This window comes from Urocampus carinirostris, chromosome 10 (assembly GCF_059441175.1).
Source record: "Urocampus carinirostris isolate Australia breed hairy pipefish chromosome 10, RoL_Ucar_1.0, whole genome shotgun sequence".
NCBI lineage: Eukaryota > Metazoa > Chordata > Actinopteri > Syngnathiformes > Syngnathidae > Urocampus > Urocampus carinirostris.
Genome location: NC_142358.1, coordinates 22048366 through 22073667, shown reverse-complemented (window position 1 = coordinate 22073667; position 25302 = coordinate 22048366). Strand labels below are relative to the sequence as shown.

Sequence of the window (25302 nt, the reverse complement as noted above, 5' to 3'; positions counted from 1 at the left end):
GGAAAACAAAGTTTAAAAATGATATAAGAAAATACACTTATAGCGATCAAGGTTTTTGAAGATTTCTAGCTAAAACGGTATGTATAATTTATCATCATGAAACTAGTGGTGGCAAATGTCAAATTGTAGTGCAAATTCTTTGGGGTGTTCATTTCCCCCTTAAAATATGATATTGAGCACTACCGTAAATATTTTTGGCAATCTTATTTTATCTTTTCAGTCCATCTTATGTATCATGTTTATTCTGGAGTCCCATGTCATGCAATATTTACTACGTGTTTATCAATGACCAAAACTAGTTTCTACTCTATTAAACAAGAAAATAACACTCTAGTATTCCTGATATCACATACCATAGTAAAAATGATAATACCAAAGAGAAATCTAAAGTTCCATTGTCAAAAGTAAAATAGGTCGCCTTGCAGTACATTAATGAATGAAACTTTACTTTGAAAATGAAAAAAACCCAAGAATAAAACAAAACAAGTCAAAAAAATAAAAACAATGTTTATGCAACATGTCCAAAAAGGAATAGGAAGAAGCATATGCTTATTTAATCCAACCGCATTTGACTTTTCTACTAATTGTGTCTGACGGCTAGATCTGCTGTGGCTTTACATATAACAAACACCTCACAAATGTACATATTTAAATAGGTTCTGTGGATGCAAAGTCACTTCATCATCATCACCATGACTTTTTTCACAGTCAACATCATCTTTATTGCTGTCTCCATACATTTTCAGCATACTATATCATAAAAGTATCAATTATAATAACAATAATTCTCATTGGTGCTCATGGTGACAACTGACTGATTTGTGGTCTGTGTTGTCCAGCATCCAAACCATCTTTGAACCTGCTGCTGGAAGGGGGCCATCCCCAAGCAGCAGGGCCGGCCATTGCTAGGTGCCCTGATCCGTGCATTAAAAAGACAATATATGGAAGAGCTTGAGCCCGATGACCCTACTGTCAAAACACTGTGTGCACATGTGTGCGTAGTGCTCATAAAGCAAGGGTGGCCACCTTATTAAGTTGACGCCAAAACAAACACACTCATTGCTCGGAAAGGTTGATGGGTTTATGTTCCCAGGAGGACAACATGTGTCTTTACTCTCTTGCTTTATTTTCTTTTGCTTTGGTGAACAGCCACGTTTGCTTTTCCCCGGTTCACAACGTTTTTATTCAAGCAGAACAGTTCTACTTAAATTGTACGCTGCCATCGGCTGTGTGCCTTCTACCTGTATTTTTCTCTCCAGCTTCTCTCTAGCTATCCATGTGTCTGGACTAAACATTTCAAAATGGAAACCCAGATATCTAAAACCTCTGTTTATTTTGGACACTTAAGATTGTGAATGAGAAACCAGTATGCTACAAGCGGCACATGACTACATGTGCTGCATGCAGGTATTTCCTTGCTATAAGTAAACCATAAATCTGTCATGGTAACCACCAGTAATTCCAGTACTTCCTTAAGGGCCTGTTGACAACGCTGTCATAAAAGTGTGCCAAGGAGCACGTGTTTGTGAACAAGAAATAGTTACGTTCACGTGTTAGTTTACTTGGTCTGCGTCTGTCGATTTTTTATTGCCCTAAGTTCATAATAAAACATGTGTGACGCTCCTGTTTTGTGTTCTGTGGAAAATGAAGCAACGCGGTCCGAACGTGACATAGTGTTGGGCAATGCTGAGCACATGTACCCTCTGGAGATAGTTTTGGGTAAACATGTAAACAACACTGTAATAGACTTGTGGGAATCAATTATAGGCGGTTTGAAGAACACATTAATTACACCTTATGAGTGTGAGCATTTTTTTTACTCACAAGTCTGTGAAGAGAACAGGTGAGTTGGCACGGTGTGATTCCACATCCTGCATGGCATTCCACTCATTGATGCAGAACTGGTTGGAGGAGATCCTGCTCTGGTAATAGCTGACCCATGTCAGGAACAGGCTGCCTGGGTAGTAATTGTTGCAGCGGGCAACATCGCAGGCTTTGTGGAGTGACTGAAGGGCAGACCTGACGTAGGAAACCAAAACAAGCATTCTATATCATTATGGAGCTTCTTGAGAAGGTCATAGCTTTCAGAGGAGATAAGTTGCATAAACAGTGTATAACCACCTTTTCAGACTTGCTTAACTATCAAAGACTGATCATAACCATAAAACACAGAGTCTCCTTGTTTTTAAAGTGTTTTTTTAAATTTGTATTTATTGTTTTTGTTTTTTGTTTCGATTGATATCACTGTTTTATATTCTGCTACAGCGGCCTGATTCAAAATAAAAAGTAGTATTATTACTATTTTAAAAGATATAACGAAGAAGCAGCACATTTTGGAAACAGTAACAAGAAGAACAGACACTTGTTTAGGGAGGCATATGCAAAGACAGCAGGCCTGATCTTAGCATACACAATACCATTAGGATTTCAGACAGTTCAAAAAACTAAATATGAACAATGCTAAATTATTTCTTGAATTGTTCGATTTTTCTCCATACAGCCCTTTCTGGAATTACAGGGAGAAAGAGCCTTGGTTGAGAATGAACCAACATGAATTTAACTTCAAAAATATTTTTGCAGTAAGCAAAGAAAAAAAAAAAAATCTCACCACATTGCCTGGACTGAGACTGGCTTGAAAACATGAACTCGATTCACAGTCGACACGCTGAAACCTCTGCAAAAGTAGGACTTTTTAAGAAAAGCAGCAGACTCACAGCCAAAAAGGTATAAACTACGACGTACCCGTCGCCATCCAAATGGATCAGCGTGTCACTCCACAGAGGTAGAACTAGGCCCACAGTACAGCAACTGGAAGGGACATTAGACTGCATGGTTAACATCAGAGCAAGGGGAAAATAACAAATTTGCACCGGCCATGCTTTCGTGTGATAATCTTTAATTTTTTTCTAATTAGGCTGGATCACTAACATGATTTTATTACAATTGTGTGCAACAAACCTGTCAGAAGAATAGAAGTCCATGCCGAGCACAATGGACTCTTCTGTGTCCTGTCTACCATTGGTGGAGACCACCACCATGTAACGGGTTACCTGAGCATAGGAACTCTCCAGACGCACAGCCTGACAAGTAAGAAAGAGAAAACAAAGATCCTGACTCATTTTCGTGTATAGCACTGTTTAAATTTATTGCTTAAATTAGTCAACAGCTATGTGCTTTTCCCAAAAGCGGTCCATAGTAAATACTGTATCTTAAACTTGTTTTGCTGGTGATCAATTTGGTTAGATTATGTTTGTGATCACTTCATTAGCTTTAGCTTTTACTTTAGGCACCAAACTTGACAGAAGCCTGTACAACTTTGAATCTAATGTCTCAGTACTGCCCTGCACAAATATGGCTATGGTGTATGGGCATAAAGCCACCAAATAATTTATCTCTTAATAGATGAGTAGAGAAAAAAATAATGAAAAAAACACTTTGCATCGATGCAAGTTACAACTTTTACGTAGTATGTATTATGTAGAGTTTAACACATTATATGTTTTAACCAACTCTTAGATACAGAGATCCCTCGACCAGAACCATCCGCATAAAGTGAAAATTCGCAAAGTTGTGCCACACCCTTTTTTGGGAGGCCTTCATTAGAGTGAACTTGCTGACTGAGAGAACGAACAAATAGAAAATATTTTGATCCAAAAATGTGAAATGTGAATTTCAAATTAGTCAATGTTTCTTTTGGGGTTTTTTTTTGACCTACATTGAAGCGGACCTGCTAACGAAAGAGATAGAGAGAGATAAAGAGAGAGATAAAGAGATAAAGAGAGATAAAGAGAGAGATAAAGAGAGAGATAAAGAGAGAGATAAAGAGAGAGATAAAGAGAGAGAGAGAGAGATAAAGAGATAAAGAAAGAGATAAAGAGAGAGAGATAAAGAGATAAGAGATAGAGAGAGAGAGATAAAGAGAGAGATAGAGAGATAGAGAGAGAGCGAGAGAGCGAGAGAGAGAGGTAAAAGGGACACATTTTAAATTAATCAATGTTTTTTTTTTTCCGCACACCTTGATTAAAGCCTTACCGACTGAGAGCGCAAGAGTTAGAGAGAGAGAGAACAAAGGGTTTAGCAGACAAAGGGGGCGGGACACAAACTCTTCTGACCGAGATGTAGGGATTCAGAGAGGAAAGCAGAACAGGTGTCCGGTGACAATACAGTATAAAAGATGCTATGCTATGAATTGGCCAGTCAGCATCCGATATCTCAAGGGGCGCTGGCCAATCAGCTTAAATCTTGGCTGCCTGAAACGTTACTCATTGGAGCGGGAATCATCCTTTAGTTTTTTTCTTATCCGATCTATTTTCGTTTAAAAAAGTCCTGCAAAGGAGTGAACCAGCGATAAGTGAAGCGCCAAGTAGAGGTCTCTGTGGACTTCAGTTATTCGGCACATTTCAGGAAAGTGTGTCAGCCTGTATGAAAAAGTGTGTCTCAGTAATACGTACCAAACGGATTGTATCCTCTGGCCGTAGGACAGTGAACATAGTCTGGAGATGTTTTTGAAGGTCCCCTAGCAGAAAACACAAAACAAAAACACAATCATTTGGGTTTCGCTTTCATATTTTTTACCGGACATTCTTGGCAGTTAGAAGTGAACGTTAGAACCAAGATACTGTTTCGTTTTGCCATAGGCTGTTTCGGCTCTATTGTAACTATTGTGTCTCTAAATAAAGCGGGGGAGCCTTTTTTTCTGAATAAAACAATGGTGCTCCCCTTTTTTAAAGACACGTTCTGTATTACTGTGTCACCACTTGTTACAGACCAAACAAATCTTGATAGATTTTCAAAAAGACATAGGCTTTAAGAAATAACACTGGTAAAAGTATTCTGTTTACCGTACATATGATGCTTGAAAAAAAAACAAGAGCTAAATAAAGACATATATTTATATTATTAACACTGTGCATGTGTATACATATTTTGTTCACCTGTGTGCTTGTTCCAGCGCTGGCTGATATGAGAATTGTTTGGCGTGGGGCTATTACCTCTTGGAAGGAAAAGGGCCGCACCTTTGACTGTGAGGAAGCTCTCGCTGATACTGAGGAGATACATAAAATAGTCACATAGGTTAAGCACTGATTATTTTAAAATATTTAGTAAAAGTAAAGTTTTTTTTTTTTTTTTTTAATATAACTGGCCCAAAAATCTCAAAGGGCCAGTGTGTATTATTTACCGCCTCTTAGTAGTAAATAAATGATTATTCATATTTTTTTTTCTATCTATATTGAGGCAAAAATACATTAAATATCATATAAACATATATATTTCTTAAATATTGGTAGGTCCAGAAATTTGTGTTTTTTTTTGCATATCGCGAGGCTCACGTAGAGAGACATGACATGATTGCCTGCCATCTTGCTGCCAACGGTACTCTGAAAAAACAAAGAACAACCTTTTGTCCACTTTTTTTCCTCTTTTTCCCTTTTTCTTCTCCCCTTATTCCTTCTATTTTCCCTATTCTTGTTTATGTCTATATTTGCAGTTTCCCCTTTGTTTTTCCTCTTTCCCTTTTCTTTCTTTCTTTTCCCCTTTCCCTCTTACTTTGAGGTACTCTTACCATTTCTTGTCCCCTTTCCTTCTTGCTTTCTTTACCCCTATTTTCTTTCTTTGTTTTTCTGTATTTAGTTTATTCCTCTGTTTCTCTTTCTCCCATTCTCTTTTTACTTCCCAATTTCTTCATTATTTTCTTTATTGTTTAATTATTTCTTTCCTTCTCACATTTTTTCCTTCTTTCTTTACCATTTACATTTCTTTCTTTTCTTCCATCCCATTTCTCCTCCTATTTTCATGTTTTTTTCTTTGCGAAAAGCTTTGCAAAAAATGTTACATTTTGGTGACTTTAAATCTAAATAGTTTGTACACTCCCTTGTGCTTTTAGCACTCATTCTCAGTTATTTACAGCAACATCTAGTGGTCAAATGTTACGCACTGTCTGGAAATATTCTGGTTTTTATTTTTTATATTTCTAAATACTTGTTTATACTGTTCATATTCTTAGCTCTTATTCATTATTCACCGTCTTACTGCTGTAACAAAAGGATCATCTTATCTTATCTTAAAATGGGAGAGCTCAAAAATACCCATATTCAGTGTTTTATGGACCTTTCTCATTTATTTCATCTCATGTATATGAGTGGTGTGGTCACATGATTATGTCATTGTCCGTGTCTTTGACTCAAGCTTTCTTGGCAAGAGGCACCCCTAATCAGAACAAAAACAAACCCAAATGTGAACCCAGAACACTATGTTCTGGTCTCCTACACACAGCTGGAATACTCACACTAAACACATTCACTGTAGCAGCTGCGGGCTAAGAGGGATCGCGGCATTGGGAGGAGACAAGAGGGTCTAAGCGGGAAGAGGGAGTCAGCCCCCTCCTCCACAATGTTTGACTGGGATAAAAATTGGCCGGCACCCAAATCCCTGGACCAAAGGTGGTTCTCAGTTCCCCTTTAGAACGCTTTATCCTGTTAAGCATGACTGAGGTCACTGTGCTAAGAGTGACACATAAAGGTCAAGTCAGTGTTTTGGCAGACCAACACAGTGGGTTCAATTATTCTCAGTTTTTGTAGTGAGCAAGTGTGAGGCATTGTTTTTATTTTATTTTATTTTAGAGATACCACATGGCCCAGTAACCTGTAGCTCATATATATAGGTTGTATGCAAATACCATGTACTATGTCCTCACAATTTGCATATTTCAAAATTTGGGAATACCTTTAAAGTAGGTGACACAGCAAGAGAAAGCCCTCTAGCATTCAGGTGGCACTATTAAACAAGCATACGCCCTTATGTGTAATAGTAATTTGCACACTATAGGAGTATGTAAATGTGCACAATGATCACAAATGCAACTGAGACTCACTGTCACGTTTATGAACACAAGTCAAACCGGATCCAAAGTCAAAATGAATGCAATTTTTATTTAAGTCAGCACTAACACTAATGAGGTTATTAGGTCAGGATCAAAGCAGAAAATAATACAAAATACAACTGTAACTCTACCAAAAGAAAAAAACTGTGAAGCAGGTTGCATTGTGCTCTTTTGATAGAACATCAGTGATTAAGTCAAAAAACAAACACACCAACAAAAAAACCTGTTTGCTTCAATGGCCACATACTAACAACACAGTGATTGATGCAAGACACAATAATAGTCACAATACTTTTTATAACACATCTAGTTTTTGGTAGCAGAGAAGCCAGGGAACTTTGATAAGGTGGTGATTCCAATACTGTATGTTATACATTGTATAGTCTCAAATGTTGTTTTGACTAGTTATATATATAAAATGACAGAATATATATATATATATATATATATATATATATATATATATATATATATATATATATATATATATATTGTCTGGTCTGTTTAATCGTAGAGACGTTCGTAAGTAGAGGTATGAATGTGTTATATATATATATATATATATATATATATATATACATTGTCTGCACCGCTTATCCTCAGTAGGGTCGCAGGGGTGCTGGAGCTCATCCCAGGTATCTTCGGGCAGCGGGAAGGGGACACCCTGAACTAGTTGCCGGCCAGTTGCAGAGCACACATAGACAACTCACTTGCTCATTCACATCTAGGGACAATTTGGACCGGCCAATTAATCCGACAAGCATGGTTTTGGAATGTGGGCGGAAACCAAAGTGCCCGTAGGAAACCCTTGCAAGCATGGGGAGAACATGCAAACGCCACACAGGAAGGTTTGATACCATGACCTCAGGACTGTGCCACATATGCGCTTACTACTACGCTGCCCTCTATATATAATTATGTCATCACATTGTCCATTATAAAGACTACACAGTATAGTACAACTGTTCATAATAAAGAATAATATCTATCTATCTATGCCCTGCGATTGGCTGGTAACCAGTTCAGGGTGTCCCCTGCCCACTGCCCGATGATTGCTGGGATGGGCTCCAGCACCCCCGCGACCCTACTGAGGATAAGCGGTGCAGCTAATGAGATCTATCCATCTATCTTGTTCATATCACTCAAGAGGGGTGACCGACAGCAAGGCAAAAACATACAATAACAAAGAAAATAAAAAAGGGAAAAAATAGCAAAAAATACACACAAACATTTTTGGACCATGTGTAGAATAATAATAATAATAATATAATAACAATAAAAAAAACTTTATCCTGTAGACTACCAGACTTGTGGAATATTCTCGTTTAAATGATTCATATTTAAACAACTGTTACTATTAAAGTTTATGTTTTGGCATTTTTATTTTCGGAATAAAGAATGCCATTAACAATTAAATTGTATTTGTGGTAGAGAATGCTCATTAAACAAAAAGAGATTAAAGTTAAACTTAATGAATAACTACACCGCCAACTTAGTAGATATAAGCGGTTGGAAAATGAATTAAAATTAAGAGAGTTTAGCAAATAGTCCAAAGGATTAGAAAAACACGTAATTGCCAGAGTTTTAGTGATTTTATTATAGAAACTGAAATACCAGCAAAAAGTGCTGATCCCAGGTCTAATGTGTACACAAGAATTTAGATTTAATGAATACGTGGGGGAAAATAGAATAAAACGATATTTTCAGGATTAAATTATAATTCATCAAATGCTAACTAAAATGTTTTTATTTATCTAGTACATTGGTAGCATTATTGCAATGGATGTTGGACTTCACAAGATTGCGATTTTTTGGGGTTAATTACCATGACTATAGTATAAAAAATGAGCAAAGAATAAAGAGAGAACCTGATTTTGGGGTACAGTACAATAGTAAAGGTAAGGGAAATCACAAAAGAAAACAAAGGCGGCATACCTGTTCCACTTAGCTCAAATAAGGGTTGCTTACCCGGAGGATTATAAATGAAGAACAGACACCTGAAACATTCTAACACACCCCAGACCGCTAATGTGTCGATGTTAAAAAATCACCAAAAAACCCGTTTATTGTAACTGATGTTTCTTTCTCTAATATAAACTGATACAACCTAAAAAATATCATGATTTGGATTTGTTCCATTTGAAACTTCTGCTAGCGCAAACTTCTAGACATCCACATTTTTTCACAGTATCTTAATCTCTACACTCGACCAGTCGTTCAATCTTATCTCTCGAGTTGTTTTTCGTCTATTGATGTGTAAAATGGAATTGCAGAGGATAAGCAAGAAGGCTCAGGAAGAAAAATACAAAACTACAGACATGTGCTGTGCTCATTTCCCACAACGTAGCCCGCCTTGACCCAGCTGTTTCCTCTCGCTTCCCTATTGTCACTTCCCATTTTCTACATTGCCCGTGTCTTCTTCGTCTATTTGGCCACTGTATTCAATTTTGAAGGAATGACCTTGTAAAACGATGTTATAGTACATGGTCGTCAGTAATAAGACCTCCCGAGTCATAAATGGAAGACTGTGCACGTGCACAGTCCGACACTTTTCAAATGGAGTGGAACCTTAGCTTTAAAAATGGAGAGGTTGTAGGTTAAGGACGATCGCTAAAAACAGACCAGTGCTTTAAAAGTGTCAGCTATTGATAGACGGTATTCAGTTAGTGTTGGTCAGTTACTGTACATACAATCTGTTGGTGGGTTTTTGATGATGCGACAAAACGCAGCAGAAGTTCAAACAGGTCGTCTGCAAAATAGGCACTGCGTTGACTCAAAGGTTATCAGTAGTTTGACAGGGCTCTTTAAAATCTTCTCTGCTGGCCATGTATGCACAACACACGGCTTTAGGGCTAAACTGCAATTGCTTTTATTGACATAAATAGCGCAGTGATACGAGATAACATATACTTAGCACACAATCACAATGTGGATGAAAATAATATGGAGAGAAAAAAAACAATAGACGTGAATTATTGGGTGTAGATAGATAGATAGATAGATAGATAGATAGATAGATAGATACTTTATTCATCCCCGAAGGGAAATTAGCAGTACATCGAAGAAAAACTACATTTGAATACTGGGTTAGCAAACGTTGGGATACCATCTCTACTAAGCACCTGAAACGTGGGTGTGATCCATTCAGTTAAATGTTGTTAGATAGATATAAAAGACTAGTCAAGGGAGTTGGAAATAATATTTAGGAGTATGGAAAAGCCAGTCTAGTAGCACTTGGTCAGTCTTAAAAACTACCTGTTTTATAACAATTGAAGAATAGAAAATGGGCCGCCGTTAGTCAGTCAGAGACACCATCATCACTATGTAAGGACCACTCTACATAGCAGGCTGATACAGTAAGTGATCTCTCCGCTGCGACCAGCTTGCCCATATTAGTCACTGTGAAGTGGGATAAATTTAGGACGGCGCTCAATGCAGAGCAGCCTTGACGCTGCATGCATCCCATGGGAAAGAGCAAAGCCATAGGTAGACTTGTTGCTTGAAGATGGCAAACTATTGTGACATGCAATCGTTTGTCAATTTGGTTTGTAATGATGCAACATTCAACATAAGAGCACAGCCATAGGTAGCCTTGTTGCTTGAAGATGGCAAACTATATAAAAATGTCCTTTAAGTTGAGGGACAGTAGGTTCATTATGCACTGCAACAACCGGCTTGAATTAAAGTGATATAACAAGTCTTATTACAGGGTCCCTTGTGGTTTGTTTACAACATTGTCAAGATTGATTCCAGTCTGACTGCACATAAATCAGTAAAGGAGGGCAGTCTATCTACAACACAACTGATAAGAGAATTTTCGTAAAGCAGTTAAGTCTAAAGATAGACTTCCAGCAAGTGTTTCGTCCGTATTACGAGCTCGGTAGCCTAGATGGTAGGGCGTCCGCTCTGAGACTGGGAGGTCGCTGGTTCAAGCCTCGGGCGAGTCATACCTAAGACTTACAACATTGGTACTCATTGCCTCCCTGCTTGGCGCTCGTCATTAAAGGTTGGAATTGGGGGGTTTCGTCACCTAATGACTCCCAACACAGCAGTTGGGTCTAAAATGGCGGCGCCCTGTTTGGCTGCGGCTGCATTGGCTTGCTACAGTTTAACTATACGGGTCAGGTGTATAAACATTTCGTTCTGTGTGCATGGTTACAAAGAATGACAATAAAAGTACATTCTATTATATTCTATTCTATTCTAGATGGATAACTGAAATGCAATTGTCAACAAACATATTAAGAGATAGCATATTTTCACGACCATAAGGTCCACGTACCATAAGGTTATGTGTGCCATTGCTGTATCTAACACATACTGGGTGCTCAAGGCTTTATAAAAAAATAATCCACGCACCCACAATTTACCCTTTAAAGTTCCAATGGTGTCCTCTACAGTGCCCTCCTTCAGACACGCACACGCACGCACACGTATATGTGCCCACACAAAAGCATACAAGTGTGCATATTTAAAAATAAAGTGGGGCAAAACTGAGTTTGGTTGTGCTTAAAGTACCAATCAATGGCAAAGTACTAAACATTTGTTGAAGTCTTGATTAGGCATGGGCATGGCAAAACACAGCAATGGTGATGCGTGGAAAAACAATAATCTGCGTAATAGATGCACCCCTTATTTCATATACAATCAACATCCACACTACCCCTTGAACATTCTCAGGGTTTTCTGCGCTACGTTTGCCTTAAAACAACAACACCAACAGGGTACACAGCACTATGACACTTGCTGCACATTGTAAAGACAATCCATTTGTGTGCGCCTCGTAGTCCTGAAAATTCTGCATTGGGACCATTGGAAGATATCTGGAATATGGCATCCCTGCTCACCCCATCAAGACAACTTGTCTGAACATCTGAGTACCAGAAAACAAAGAAGAAATCATAGCCAAACGCAGAAAATGGAGGTCTGGTCTCATGTACAATTGTTACCGACTATGTACGAGAATCAAAATAGGGTGAGGTTAGCCTGCAGACACATTTTTGAAAATTGCAATGTCAGTGAAAATGTAAATGCTTTTATCTAATTCACGTAAAGTGAAAAAAGCAGACTAGCCATCAGTTTACAATTGATAAAAAAAAGTATTTTTCCATCATGTCCATTGAAATGAAAATTTAAACGCTTGACCAAACCCTCATGTACCTCCTAAAATATTTTCTCTCCATTATAACTCATAAAACGTAGTAACAATTTCAGGCTTTAGAAGGGAAAATATGCCAAGATTTATAACTGTAAACCGGCATTAGCTCAGGAGGTAGAGGGCTCATCTTGGGGTTCGATTCCCAGGTCCTCTGTGTTACATGTCGAAGTGTCCTTTGGCAAGACACTGATTCCCCCAAAAAGCAGGCAGGCGCCTTGCATGGCTGACTCCCTATTGGTGTGTGAGTGAATGGGTAAGTGTGAAGCACATTGTAAAGTGCTTTGGGAGGTCTTCATTGACTTCAAAAGCGCTATAAAAATGCAGACCATTTACTTTCTCTCTCACACACACACACACACACACACACACACACACACACACACACACACACACACACACACACACACACACACACACACACACACACACACACACACACACACACACACACACACACACACACACACACACACACACACACACACACACACACACACACACACACACACACGAAAAAATACATTTAAGGGAAAATAATCCCTTAGAAAACCAAAATGTTAGTCCCCTTTAGTGAGAAACAGTATATTATACACAATAGAGACTTGATTTTGGGTGAAACAACCTTCAATCATATGTAATATAGCGATTTGCACATTGGTTTCTTTTTTTACACCAAATCTCAGAGTTTATCTCCTCTCAAAAGAGTGTTTTAGCCTCATCGATGACTGATTCTGAACACATGATGAATATTTTAGCAAACACAGTTTTAGCATTACAAATACAAAACATGTACAGACAAAAGTTGCACTATATCATAGAAATGTGCAACGTGCTTTACCTCACAAGCTCCAACTACTGTGTGGTCAAGGATTTATCAAAGCAAATGGAATATAACATTTATTCCAGTCGACAGACTGCATGTATTCTATTCCTTTCTATTTTGACAGAAAAGTGTTGTCCAAACTTGATGTATTGATATTAAAAATTGCAACAATGAAGCTACAGTACATCCAAGTGCGAGAGCACTGAAAAAACACTACAAGCGGTCAAAACTCGAGCTATGCTTGAATTCCCTAACCCATGACAGAAGGCAATTTCTCACATAGAACTCTGCCAACTGCTGACTAAACAAGGATGTTATGAAACACTCAACAAAAGACAGTCAGTGGACACGCATACAGTGATTTACTGGAAAAGTGAATAAAGTTTATTGAATCTTTCACTGATCAACAACTCAAGTATCGTCAAGTTTTTCAGCTTTTAATCTTGACAAATTGCATTATGTCCACATGAGTTGACAGACAAGCATTTAAACTTTTCTTTGGGAATCCATGTATTGAAGACGTCTTACTTTTTACTCTGAGAATTTTAAATGATAGAGTCGATATAGACAGAGTGAAGTACAAATTCCGACAACGATAGACAAAATTCATTTAATTTTGGAAGAATCAAGCCCAGCAAAACACTGATTATATATTGTGAATAAATATTAGTTATGAAATGCACAGAGGTTTTGGCAAGGTTCTCACAGGACACACTAACCACTTGGATAAACTTTATAAACTAAGTAACCTTGAGTAAAGTAGGTCCAGCGGGCCGGACCTAGCTCATTCAATCATTGACCAGCAGTGTTGGACACATCACTTCAAAAAAGTATTTAGTTATAATTACTCACTACTTCTTCCATAAAGTAACTGAATTAGTAACTGAATTACTCAATAGAAAAAGTAACTAGTTAACAGGGAAAGTAACAATTTCCGTTACTTTAAAAAGAAGTTAGGTGTTAAGGATTTTGACATTTTCTCAACAGTATTTGAGTCAGTTGCATGGAGAAGAAAGGACAGGTAGTTGTGGTATAGAACCTTGAAATATTTATTGCACCTCACCAGCAGCAGATGTATCCTACACTTGAGGTGCAACAAATAAAAAATGGTAAACAATAAAATAAAATAACAATCGGAAGTATAACAATCTAAAGTGAGTTTGAAAAATTAAATGGAAAAAAGGAAACAAAATAAAAAGAATGAACTCCGCATTTTTATAGACCCATTAACACTGAAAAAAACTCGGGAAATAAAATTAAAATATTTATAAATTTACAATGTTAAAAGTACTGTATTTGATGACTACCAAATATCCCAGCAATTAATACAAATAAAAAAGTAAACTACTTAAAATGAAAAAATGTATTAAAGGTACAGCGGGTATTATTTGATCACTAGAGGTCACTGTATAGTGTAGGACAACTAAAACAAGTGATAAAAAGCACAAGGACAAATACAAACTAAAGAGACTCAAATGCTCAATTTTATGTCTTATTTTTTTACAAATCCCTTTGAGGTTTTTAGCCTTTACGTCGCATCCTAAGCGGTGCTCCCCAACCCAGGCTCTTAAGTGATCCGAAAAAAGTAAGATGGCGGACAAAAATGTCAACCCCCTTCAGTAGGCGCTCATGTTATGTAAAATAAATGCTAATTCTTTGACCATGTTTGAATGTAAGTTCATGTATTTATGCTTATTATTTAAATATATATATATATTTTAATGAATTAAGTTTTTTGTTTTTTTTACCTCTAGGACACGCTAAGACAAAGTAATACACACAGTTCTTTTAAGACCACACGACACCAATTTATATTTAGAAAACAACACTGAACTTATTTATCATGAATTAAAACATTCTGATTACACTGTAGACACGTGCTCAAAAAACCCGCCTGTGATCGGACATGTGTAGGCCCGTAAAAGTCTAAGTATGCTCTGTATAGCCGAGTTAAGTCTGGATAAGGTCAAAGAGCCGTGTGCTCAATATGACGAAAACGATGACGATAATGATGATTACTAAGACCATGGGAGCTACATCACAGGAAGTACATTGAGTTGTGTTGTGAAACTTTGACAAGTGTCACCATCCCCAAATATAAACATTCTTAGCCCTCCATTCAAATGAATCCATTGAAAATGTGTAATAAGTTAGTACAGGGGTCGGGAACGTAGGGGGGGTTTTGGGGTTTTTAAGGGTTATTGTTCTATCTTCGTTAGTCATTATCCATTTTCCGTTATCGGTCAGTTCATAATACGCTACAAAGCCTAGGAGCCGGGACACTTACTCTCAGCCAAAAGGCTAAGCTAAGGTCCTAGCCCTAATGCCTTGCTGCGATCATTGCGAATGCACCGTTCCCGGAGGTACTGCAATACCGGGCCGATGCGTGGAGTGGACAGAGCAAGCTCTTATTCCATCTCCGGAATGCAAAAGGCTCGCGAGCCAGATATGGCTCTTTACATGTTATCCTAAGCTTCACAGTAATATTTCCAGATTTGTATATGGGAAGCGACGCAAGAGACACATGGTTTGGTGCAGAATAGAAAGGACAAAGTTTATAGACTATAGTTTACAGTCACAGTGTAACATCAACAGACCCCGTTTTGGCTGTATGGAACCCTGTATATAAAAGCTCATTAAGCAATATATGTTCACTGCTGGGAGCAATTTAATTGGGTGAGCGGTAGGCGGTCACATAGCTATAGGTAGACACACACGTATCCTTCTCATCTGCAGTATTTTGTGACATTTTTCTAAAGAACTCTGCTCCCACTTGGTTTTTGAAACCCTTATTTACAACAAAAATGACAATCAAAATGAGCATCAACGATCTTACGTAAGAGCAGGAACAAGACAAATTTTAATTTGCATATATTTTGACATGGGACAGAGGCTCTGGCATTATTATTATTATTACTATTATTTGAGAGGTTTTATCAAATAATCAAAGGTCATACAGTAAAATGAACTGCACGGAAGTGATCCGAGTTAGTACATAGTTGAGGCCAAGAAAGAAACAGAATACCCAAGTTACAATATAAATAAACACTTACAGTTGGTTGATTTCATTATTTGACACCAACGTGTCATCACTGAAGTAAGGCACCATTTTGGCACCGCAGCATGAGCAAAATCTGACAGCCGACGAGTTGTGGCAGCTGGATAGCGCACCAAGTGTCATGTCGGCACGTCAGTGGAACCCGGTAGGGTGCCTAAGGGTGGCAGGTGTTCTCCTGGAAGAGCCAAAACTTTCACTGCGAGCAACCACGCATACGTTCCGCCACGACCCAAAAAAAAAATCTTACCGAAACAATAGTTTAAGATGACATTCCGTGATGATAAAATAGGCCAGCTGATGTAGATGCAATGTTTGTTTCTTCTCTCAAAACTGTCAGTCTTGGTTTCTAAAAAGTTAATGTTCAGTTTCTCAAACACTATGTTGTTTCCCCCCACCCACATGTGCCACAACGACCGGTTTGTACAGTTGTGGGACCAGTGACAGAGTTCAGGAGAGAAAAGCAAGGCATGTGCTCTGGGCAGGCGCCATAACTGCCGTCAATGAGTAAGCAAGAGGTTGGACATCACAGTGTTGAACCAATTAAAACACAAAGGAGGCGAGTCTGCAAAACTGGAAGCCAATGATACATAGTAGGCGTGGTTGACTGGAATGAAGGGGTGACAATCCATGCGAAAACCACTTGAGCAGCCATTCGGAGCAGCTGATCAGTCTTGTTTACATGCTCTTCGTTGCCTAGGAGGTATTACACAAAAATGGAATGAAGAAATCCAAGCTAACTGGAATAGTGCAGCTTGATCTAGTCGTGATGGTGCATTTTGGTTGAACGTTTGCAAAGCCAGAATGAAAAGACACGGCTATGTTAAGCCAACTGTAGATAGTTGGGATGAATGCACGTTCACTGCCTCCTCAAATAGACCCCGATGCTCGATCTCAGAATGGAAAATGGAGAAGTGGCGCGCTTTGTCTTTTAAGGCCAACAAGTTTTTTTAAAGATGTGAACAAAATAAGAAAAATAAATTATAAGAGAAAAAGGCAGCAACTAACGATTACTTCAATAATTGATAAATCGGTCAAATATTCTTACAATTAATCAATGAATAATATTTTTTAAAAACACATTTTTTATTTCCTCCTATATTTAGATATTGAAGTTTCGGTCGGATAGGAGAATGGTGCACAAACTACTAATTATTCTGTAATATAAAACACAAAAAAAATCGTGTTTCTCAAATAACTGATCAATAAATAATACATAATACAAATGCAGGCTATACACTTGCAAATACATGAGATAGTCTTTTTGTACCATCTTCTCAAACATTCATATTACATTTAGACTTATCATACAAAACACAAAGAGCAATAAATTAAATTTTATATGGAACAAAATTTCTATTGGGCAAAAAATATCAAAATATAAAACACACTTTTCAAAATGTTTTCATTGGTTTCTTTGGTAAAATCTTTGAAAACATACCCAATGAACAAATGAGACATAATATGCTTAAGAATCTGCCCCTTGTGTTGGGATAAACATGTCATCATTATTTTTCTAATCATTTATTTGCTCCATTAATACATTTTCCCATTGTTTTTTTCTGTAGCATTTTATGTTTCCTTTGAAAAGTGTTAACTTTGTAGTGTCTGTTTCATGTCAATTTGGTTTGTAATGATGTAACATTCAACAAAAATAATTTCACAAAATGTAAGAGACTTTTATAAAAATGGGCTCAATGCACCCTCTGCGGAATCAAAGCGGCACTACAACCCTACATCTTCACAACAATGATTCAATGCACTTATTTACAGTGTTTTAACATCCTGAGTGGTTCATAAATCGTGCAATATGACGAATCGATGAGGTAATTAGTTGCTATCATTTTTAGTAATCAAATTTCAGGTGAATTGGTCGGTCCAAATTGTCCCTAGGTGTGAATGAGCGAATGAGTTGTCTGTCCCTGTGTGCCCTGCGATTGGCTGGCAACCAGTTCAGGGTGTCCCCTGCCCACTGCCTGGAGATGGCAGGGATGGGCTCCAGCCCCCCCGCGACCCTAATGAGGATAAGCGGTACGGCTAATGAGATGAGATGAGATGAAATTTATCGGTTCGTTGTTGCAGCCCTTTTTGGTACTTTTTTACTCGCGTACGGCACCAATAGTTTGTGACATCTTTACAGCCTCGTTTAAGCACGTTTAAGATGCACGGGCAAATACGTGCATGTTACATGAGACGGACTAAAAATTAAATAAAACTGGGATTTTTATCGTAATAAATCCAACTATAAAACAGGATTGCTCAATATTGCATTGATTTGGTATATTAAGTCAGGTGATGTCATGCTTATTTGTATAGCCCTTAATCACTAGGAGTCTCAAAGGGCTGCACAGAACACAGATTATTGAATATCATTGTTAACAAAGAGCTACATAAAAAATTTTTAGATAAATGTGGATACATTCGGGAAACTAGCTGGATTAATAGGGTTACAAAGCCTGTTGGAATTAAACAAGGGCATATAATGGATATCTTCTCCAGAAAAAAATAAGATACTTGCTATTCCCGTTATGAAAACACTTAATTGTTTTGGTCATTTTTGTTCCACAGCGTTGGTGCTCTCACCAAAAGTAATAATGTACGTTTACAAGCAGTGCTAGGATACTTGTTTTTTCACATAGTGCTTGCAACAATTAACAATCTGGGGACCCGTATTATTTTTTCCTAAATGTTATTTTTCAACTGTTTCTAAAATCCATTGAGGGTACCAAGCAAACTGCTAAACTTTACACAGCTGCCAATATTACCTTGCTTGGTGTACTTATCACTTGTTTATGTTTCAAAATACATTCCACTCAAGGAAATGACGAACCATCTGCCATCACTAACAAATAGAAAAAGAAAAAAAAAATCACATGGACAAAAATGTCACTCTCCACCAGTCCCCCGGACCCCTAGTTCTCCTGACTCATGTGTTCCGCCCGAACAGCTCTGCTAAAAGATGAAAGCAGATAGAAGTGGTGGGAGAAATAACGCAAAAGGGCTCTTTTAACTCAGTAAGGCCTCGTTAACACAAACATGAAAGAGAAAAAAAAATAACTTTCCACTTTCTTAAAGACATTTCAAACGATGCACCGCACCTTTATTATTATTATTATCATTATTATATTAAATAAGAATTGTGGTGGTTTGTCTGGTGGTGAGGGGTCCTCTCCCCCTTAGAGGTGTGAAAATTCTCCCACCGTTGTCCGCTGCGTGTCATAAGAGGCGAATAAAGTGGAGGGAGCTAGGGGACTGGGGATCCTCTACTCTCTATCTCTACTCCCTAAGAGACAGTGAGGCAAAGAAAGGGGGGCGGTTATAGGGGTCACTAAATGTGAGAGGATGTGGAAGTAAAGCGACTTAGTGGAAGAAAGAGGAGATCGGAAGGATGATGACTAAAAGGAAGGTTGATGTGTTAGCCTCGAGTGAGGCAAAGATGAAGGGAAAGGGTGAATTACAGCTTGGAGGTATGTATGCTAGAAAGTCTGGAGTTACGGGTGGACATGCTAAAGGAGTAGCTGTGCTTGTGAAGTGTCTGAAGAGTATGTTACGAGTGACAAGGTTGGATAGATTGAAAAATTAAGTTGTGAGAGACAGAACTGGAGTAGTAGGGGAACTGAGCAAGCTTGTGGATAAGAAAATACTCGGTTGGTTTGGACACATGGAGAGGATGGATGAGGAGCGAATGTTGAAAAGGATCTACAGAGAAGAAGTAAATAGAAGGAAACCAAGAGGAAGGCCGCGATTGACGTGGAGAGATGGTGTTAAGAGTGCACTGCAAGAAACAGGTCTAAATATAGTGGAAGATCTTGTTGGTGATAGGAATGAATGGAGAGGTCTTGTAAAAGGATAGAGGGATGTTAAGATGCGTTCTAAGGGATGGGCAAGGCACCTGTATGATGCGGCAGGGTTAGACCAGTGAAAGTAAAACTTGTAACAGTCAAAATGCAACCCTATATACCTCAAAAAGATTTAAAAAAAGATTTAAAAAAAACAACAAAAAATAGGATAAGTTTAATTGCAGAAGAATTTTAGTCTGTAGTTAATAGAATTGGATGCTGCCTTTTCTCAGATGTTTTCACCGGTGTTTTGTGGGTACTATAAATTCAAACTGCAGTTGAGAACCTATAAGGCCTCTATATCTGAAACTAAAGAGTCTAGTGTATTTGACATCTTGTTTGGTTGTGCTTCCCCATTCTCTTTCTACTCTGCCCACAGCCTGTTTGTGCTGTTCTCTTAAGAGAGTGGTACACACCGGGGTAGAAGATCTTCAGTTTTTTGGCACATAATTGCCTTCATTTCCTAGAACAACAATACACTGTCGTGTTTCACACAAAAGCTTTCTTTGTCTGGCCATTCTCTGACCATTCTAAGTTGAATCACACCCACAATTGTGATGCTCCAGATACCAGATTTGCTCAAAGGAAGGTCAGTTTTACAGCTTTTCTAACCAGCTATACCGTTTTCAGCTGTGCTGCCATCATTGCAGAAGGGTTGTCTAACCCAGTGTTTTTCAACCGGTGTGCCGGGGCACACTAGTCTGCCATTGGAATTTGCCCAATTTTATCTTTCCCAAAAAAGCAGGGCAGTATTCAGTTTTTTTTCCTTACTTCAGATGAGGAACTGTAATAGTCACCCATATCAGTAGGTGGCAGTAGATTTTTAGATACTTTTTATACACTAATTATCTGCTCATGAGGTAGCAAACTACATTTAATAACTTAAGCGGTTCAAGATTGCACTGTAAAAAATAAAAACATAAATAAAGCACATCATTCTTTTTTATTTTAAGTATTATTTTCTTCTTTTTACATACTTATTATCTGCTTATGACGTAGTACTGTGAAATATTTGACATAACTTCATTTTCAAACATTTTCGACGGACTGTGTGCCTCGGAACTTTTTTCTAAATAAATGTGTACCAGGTTCCAAAAAGTGTTGAAAAACATTGGTCTAACCAGCCATTAGCCATCTGACACGATGCATTATTAGAACACTAGAATGCTCGAGCCTTTATACACCTATGTATTAGCTACCGTAAATTCCGGGCTATAAGCCGCTACTTTTTTCCCAAATTTTCGACCCTGCGGCTTATTCAGAGATGCGGCCTATTTATGTAACTTTTTTAACGGCCGCCAGCGGCGCTCAAGTATGAGAGGTGAAATATATGCGCCGAGGAAGATCACAACTTATGAGCATAAACATACTCTCATCGTGCAAGTTGCACAAAATAACATTCATGACGCAGCTCCCATGTTAGAATCAAACGAGCATATTGCAGGGGAATATTGACGTAAGGGATCGTGGAACCAAGTCATCATAACTTCATTTCTTTCTGATATTGAGAAAGACAACTTAGACGTCATTGCCAAGGAGGAAGAAGCGGATGGTCTGCCGTGGGGTTTTGGGGTTTTTAAGGGTTATTGATCTATCTTCGTTATTCATTATCCGTTATCGGTCAGTTCATTATATGCTACAAAACCTAGGAGCCGGGACACTTACTCTCAGCCAAAAGGCTAAGCTAAGGTCCTAGCCCTAAAGCCTTGTTGTGATCATTGCAAATGCACCGTTCCCGGAGGTACTGCAACGATTACAGCGTTTATTTCCTTAACAGACTAATTTGCAGGTATGCGAGCGTCTTGTTAGTAGCATGAGGCTACCTCCCAAAAGCACGGTTTAGGATGAAAGTTATATTATTATTATTAAAGCTTTGAAAACTCTCGATGTACAGTCTTTCTTTGTAGATATGTGTAATATGTATTTGCAACTGTATATTTTTGTAATGTATTTATTTGAGACACCTATTCTGCACGAGCAAATTAAAAAAGAGGGGCGGAGCAAACACGGGCTGATGGGAAAGTGGAGACTGGTATAGGTGAGTTTTTGTGGACACGGCGGACAATAATGGATATATATTTTTCCCACTCTTACCTTTGGAAATATAAACTTTTTTTCCTTGGATTACTATCAACGGGCACCCAGAATCTGCAGGTCTGCAACAAATTTTAAGTACCTATATCATTTTTCGTTCACTTGGACTGCTGTGATTATTGGACTGTGGACTTTGATGAAGGACATTCAGTTTTGATCGCGGGACTTGAAATTTGGCTTGGATTAATTTTGTGTTTATTTGATGTGGGTGCACGCGGCTTATATACAGCTGCGGCTTGTGTATGGACAAAATCGGTTTTCCCCTTAAAATGTCATGGGTGCGGCTTATAATCAGGTGCGCTCTATAGTCCGGAATTTACGGTATATAAAAATCCTCATGATGTGTCCAAAAGAAATAGAAAGCTTTTGGACTGCAGTGGAACTACAACACTTCAAGTCAAGTCAAGTCAAGTGACATTTATTTATATAGCCCTTAATCACAAAAATGTCTCAAAGGACTGCACAGGATTACAATTACACCATTACCTGATCTTAAACCAACATGTTCAAGAGGCTGTATGCAATAACACTGAAAATAATCCTTTTTATTTGTTATGGCATCTGTACAGTATTAGGCTTCAGAGCAGTACAGAATAAATTACCCTAGTGAGAGTCCACCTAAATATATTCCAAAACCAACACATCTTTATTTTTCCCTACATTGTTCTTGTTTCAGAGAAGTTTTGTGATGTAATAGACAGATCAATCCACATGAGTTTTTGATTTTACTTCAGGATCACTCTCCACACCCAAATCTTGTGCTTGTTATGTAAGGGGCCAACTGAACTAGACAGCAGAAGTCATCCGCTGCGTTTGTGGAATGTGAGCGAAGTAGAGATGTGCACTTGGTTGTCATCTTGGATCAGTTTGATGTGGTTTAAATAACCCATGTAGCAAATCCTTAATATGTAATTATTGCTAGTCCATTTAGTAAGAAATTAGATGTTTTAACTAAATTAATTTCTCCTTAAAACTTTTATATTCTGTTGCCACAACAAAATTAACGGTCATAAGGAACCTGTCAACAATTCAAAGCAATGTAATTTGCCATCTCATGTCAAGTTAACCTTTAATGTTTTTTTTAAGAGTTCTAAGGGGGATACCATTGTGTCGCGTAGGGATCTGGAGCTATTCTGGCCAAAAAAAAAAAGATTTTATATACAAGTGGCAACTATTATTTACTAAAAACGTTTTGGTAGAGTTTGAAGTTGTTATGTACATGAGATGGACTGACTGTTATATAAAATAATTATTTCATGTGGCCAGTTATGTAATGCTAATGTGCATGAATTCCATATTTTCTCTCAAATTTTTCCTTGCATGCAAAGCTTCATCTGTCTCCTCCTTCCCAACAAACCCTCTGGCCAACACATTGTTTAACTCAATTGTGTGATTAAGGCCTCCTCAAAGTAAATGCTGTTATGTCATCTGAGTGTTTTTCGTTTCTTTTTTTTCCAAAATTTCAAAGACAGCATTTATGCATTAGTCTTCCTTGACTTTGTTGTGTAATGTTACATCTGAAAGGTGTGTACAGTATTTTATCATATGTTCATGGAGCACATAAAAAGGACTTTAGTTCTAGTCAAGGAAATATTTTCCAAAGTTAAATGAAATCCGGTCATAGTATATTTGATTTTAAGCTTTAAATGGAATTTGAGTGAAAGTTTGGCAGTGTTTGATGATTTATGTGACGTTTCAAATATTGGTGTGCAGCTAAATCCACTTATCGATATTCTCGATACTGACAAAGTACTTTGATCGGACTGATACTATTGTCTTAAAATCAATACTGTCTTTCCATCTTAACTGTCACTATAAAAATGTTGATATTGTGTCGTAAGATTATACATAGATTTAACTTTCAAATTCAAGACAATTGGGGTTTCACTCTATTTGCACTACTTATTTTATTTTCAAAATATTGTGCAATGAAATGTACGGTATTTTCCGTACCATAAGGCACAGTTGATAATGAGATGGACTTTAAATACCCACTTGTAAAATATGTTTTTCACGAATAAGGCAAATCAAACTCTGAGGCACATGAGATTAAAAAAACGTATTTTCATAGAACATAAATATAAGGCAATCTGGTTTCACCACTAAAATGAATTCATGAGTTAATTCATGAATGGTTACCATACGTAAAAGCATTTTGTTGAACTTGTGTATTTATTTCCAAATGTAATTAACATATTTTCGGCTCGAGAGAGGTACACTTGATTATAATACGCACTTTTAAATCTCTGGCGAATTTGGTGTTTTTGGCTGTGACTTATAGTTCGAAAAATACAGTATTTTAGTTGTCTTGTTGTCATTGTAATACATTATTTGAATTTTTTTCACATTACTGCTTTTTTGGTGTGACCCTCTCGACTTTCGTTTTGAAACAGTTGTTCAACTATTTTTTTGTTTTATACTGTTAAAGATGTTTCCATCGGATTACACTATTTGCACTTTGACTACATTCACAAAATATTGCGCAATGGAAGGTATTATAATTGTCATGTTGACTTTGTTATATTTGTGTTTTTGTTACATCACTGTTTTTGTTTGACTCTCCTGACATTTGTTCTGAAACAGTTGTAATATACATATTTATCCTTTTTTTATACTGTTAAAGTTTGCAAGAAAGTTATTAAACTAAAAATAGACAATTTGCACTGTTTTATCGTAATTATAATGTAACTCAAGGAGGGGGTTTCAATTCTTCGTTGATCATGATATTTCTAATAAAAAATATCGGTATTGATCAATACTACCCCTTTTATACTTGGATCCAATCTTTACCAAAAGTACCAATGTCACCCACGTCTAGTTTTAAATTGCTTTGAGCAAAGTATGACCAAAAAAAATCTTACAGTGCATACATTTCCTCCAATTGCAAAATACCAAAACCACCCTTCCTAAGCAAATCAAAATAAAACAGTACTTCTGAGAATGTCAAACAAAACAACTTGTGACAGGTGTTAATTTTCAACGATGTACTTTCCATGTGTCCTGCCTACAGCAAACTGATTACAACACAAATGCCACAAACACATCAGCACCTGCTCCGCTTTCGTCACGCTGTACCATTCAACGATTCACCTTCCGATGCAAAACTGTTGCATCACAACCTTTTTGAGCTAGTGTCCTTTCATGTTAGCACACCACCCAAATACAGCTTATCTGATGTCTTAGTCCAGTCATGAGGTTTAGTTTTGTGTGGTCGAATTAACTGTGGCCTTTGGTGGGAACCTGAATTGCAGGCGGGTAACATGAGACGGATGTTGTTTGTGGTTTAGCTGAGCTCTGGAAAAGTTACACAACTGAACTGTGCGAAGTACCAGACATATGGAGGTCAAAGATGAGCCGAAGTTCAAACTCATCAATTTGGTAATGCGTTGATAATTTTAGCCTACAAAATACGGACATAACCTGTAGAAAAGTCATGTGTTGAGCTGGTAATGA

The 25302-nt window shown here is 37.7% G+C and overlaps 1 protein-coding gene and 1 pseudogene across 2 annotated transcripts in view; both read right to left on the bottom strand.

Annotated features, from left to right (window-relative positions):
* The window catches only part of ssh2a (slingshot protein phosphatase 2a), a 54063-nt gene that overhangs the window by 10956 nt on the left and 17805 nt on the right, over window positions 1-25302 (bottom strand). Inside the window, exons 1-8 of one of the 2 annotated variants that reach the window (XM_088345625.1) lie at window positions 16167-16410; window positions 15915-16094; window positions 4935-5044; window positions 4452-4516; window positions 2959-3080; window positions 2743-2808; window positions 2609-2674; window positions 1825-2019 (exon numbers count right to left, since the gene is read on the bottom strand). In XM_088345625.1, coding sequence (XP_088201751.1) covers window positions 1825-2019; window positions 2609-2674; window positions 2743-2808; window positions 2959-3080; window positions 4452-4516; window positions 4935-5044; window positions 15915-16042 — 752 coding nt within the window. In that variant the 5' untranslated portion in view covers window positions 16043-16094; window positions 16167-16410. Of the gene's footprint in view, window positions 1-1824; window positions 2020-2608; window positions 2675-2742; window positions 2809-2958; window positions 3081-4451; window positions 4517-4934; window positions 5045-15914; window positions 16095-16166; window positions 16411-25302 lie in introns of those variants that run through there. The other variant, XM_088345626.1, reaches the window with a different exon arrangement.
* LOC148358403 (U2 spliceosomal RNA) lies at window positions 15210-15293 on the bottom strand (annotated as a pseudogene).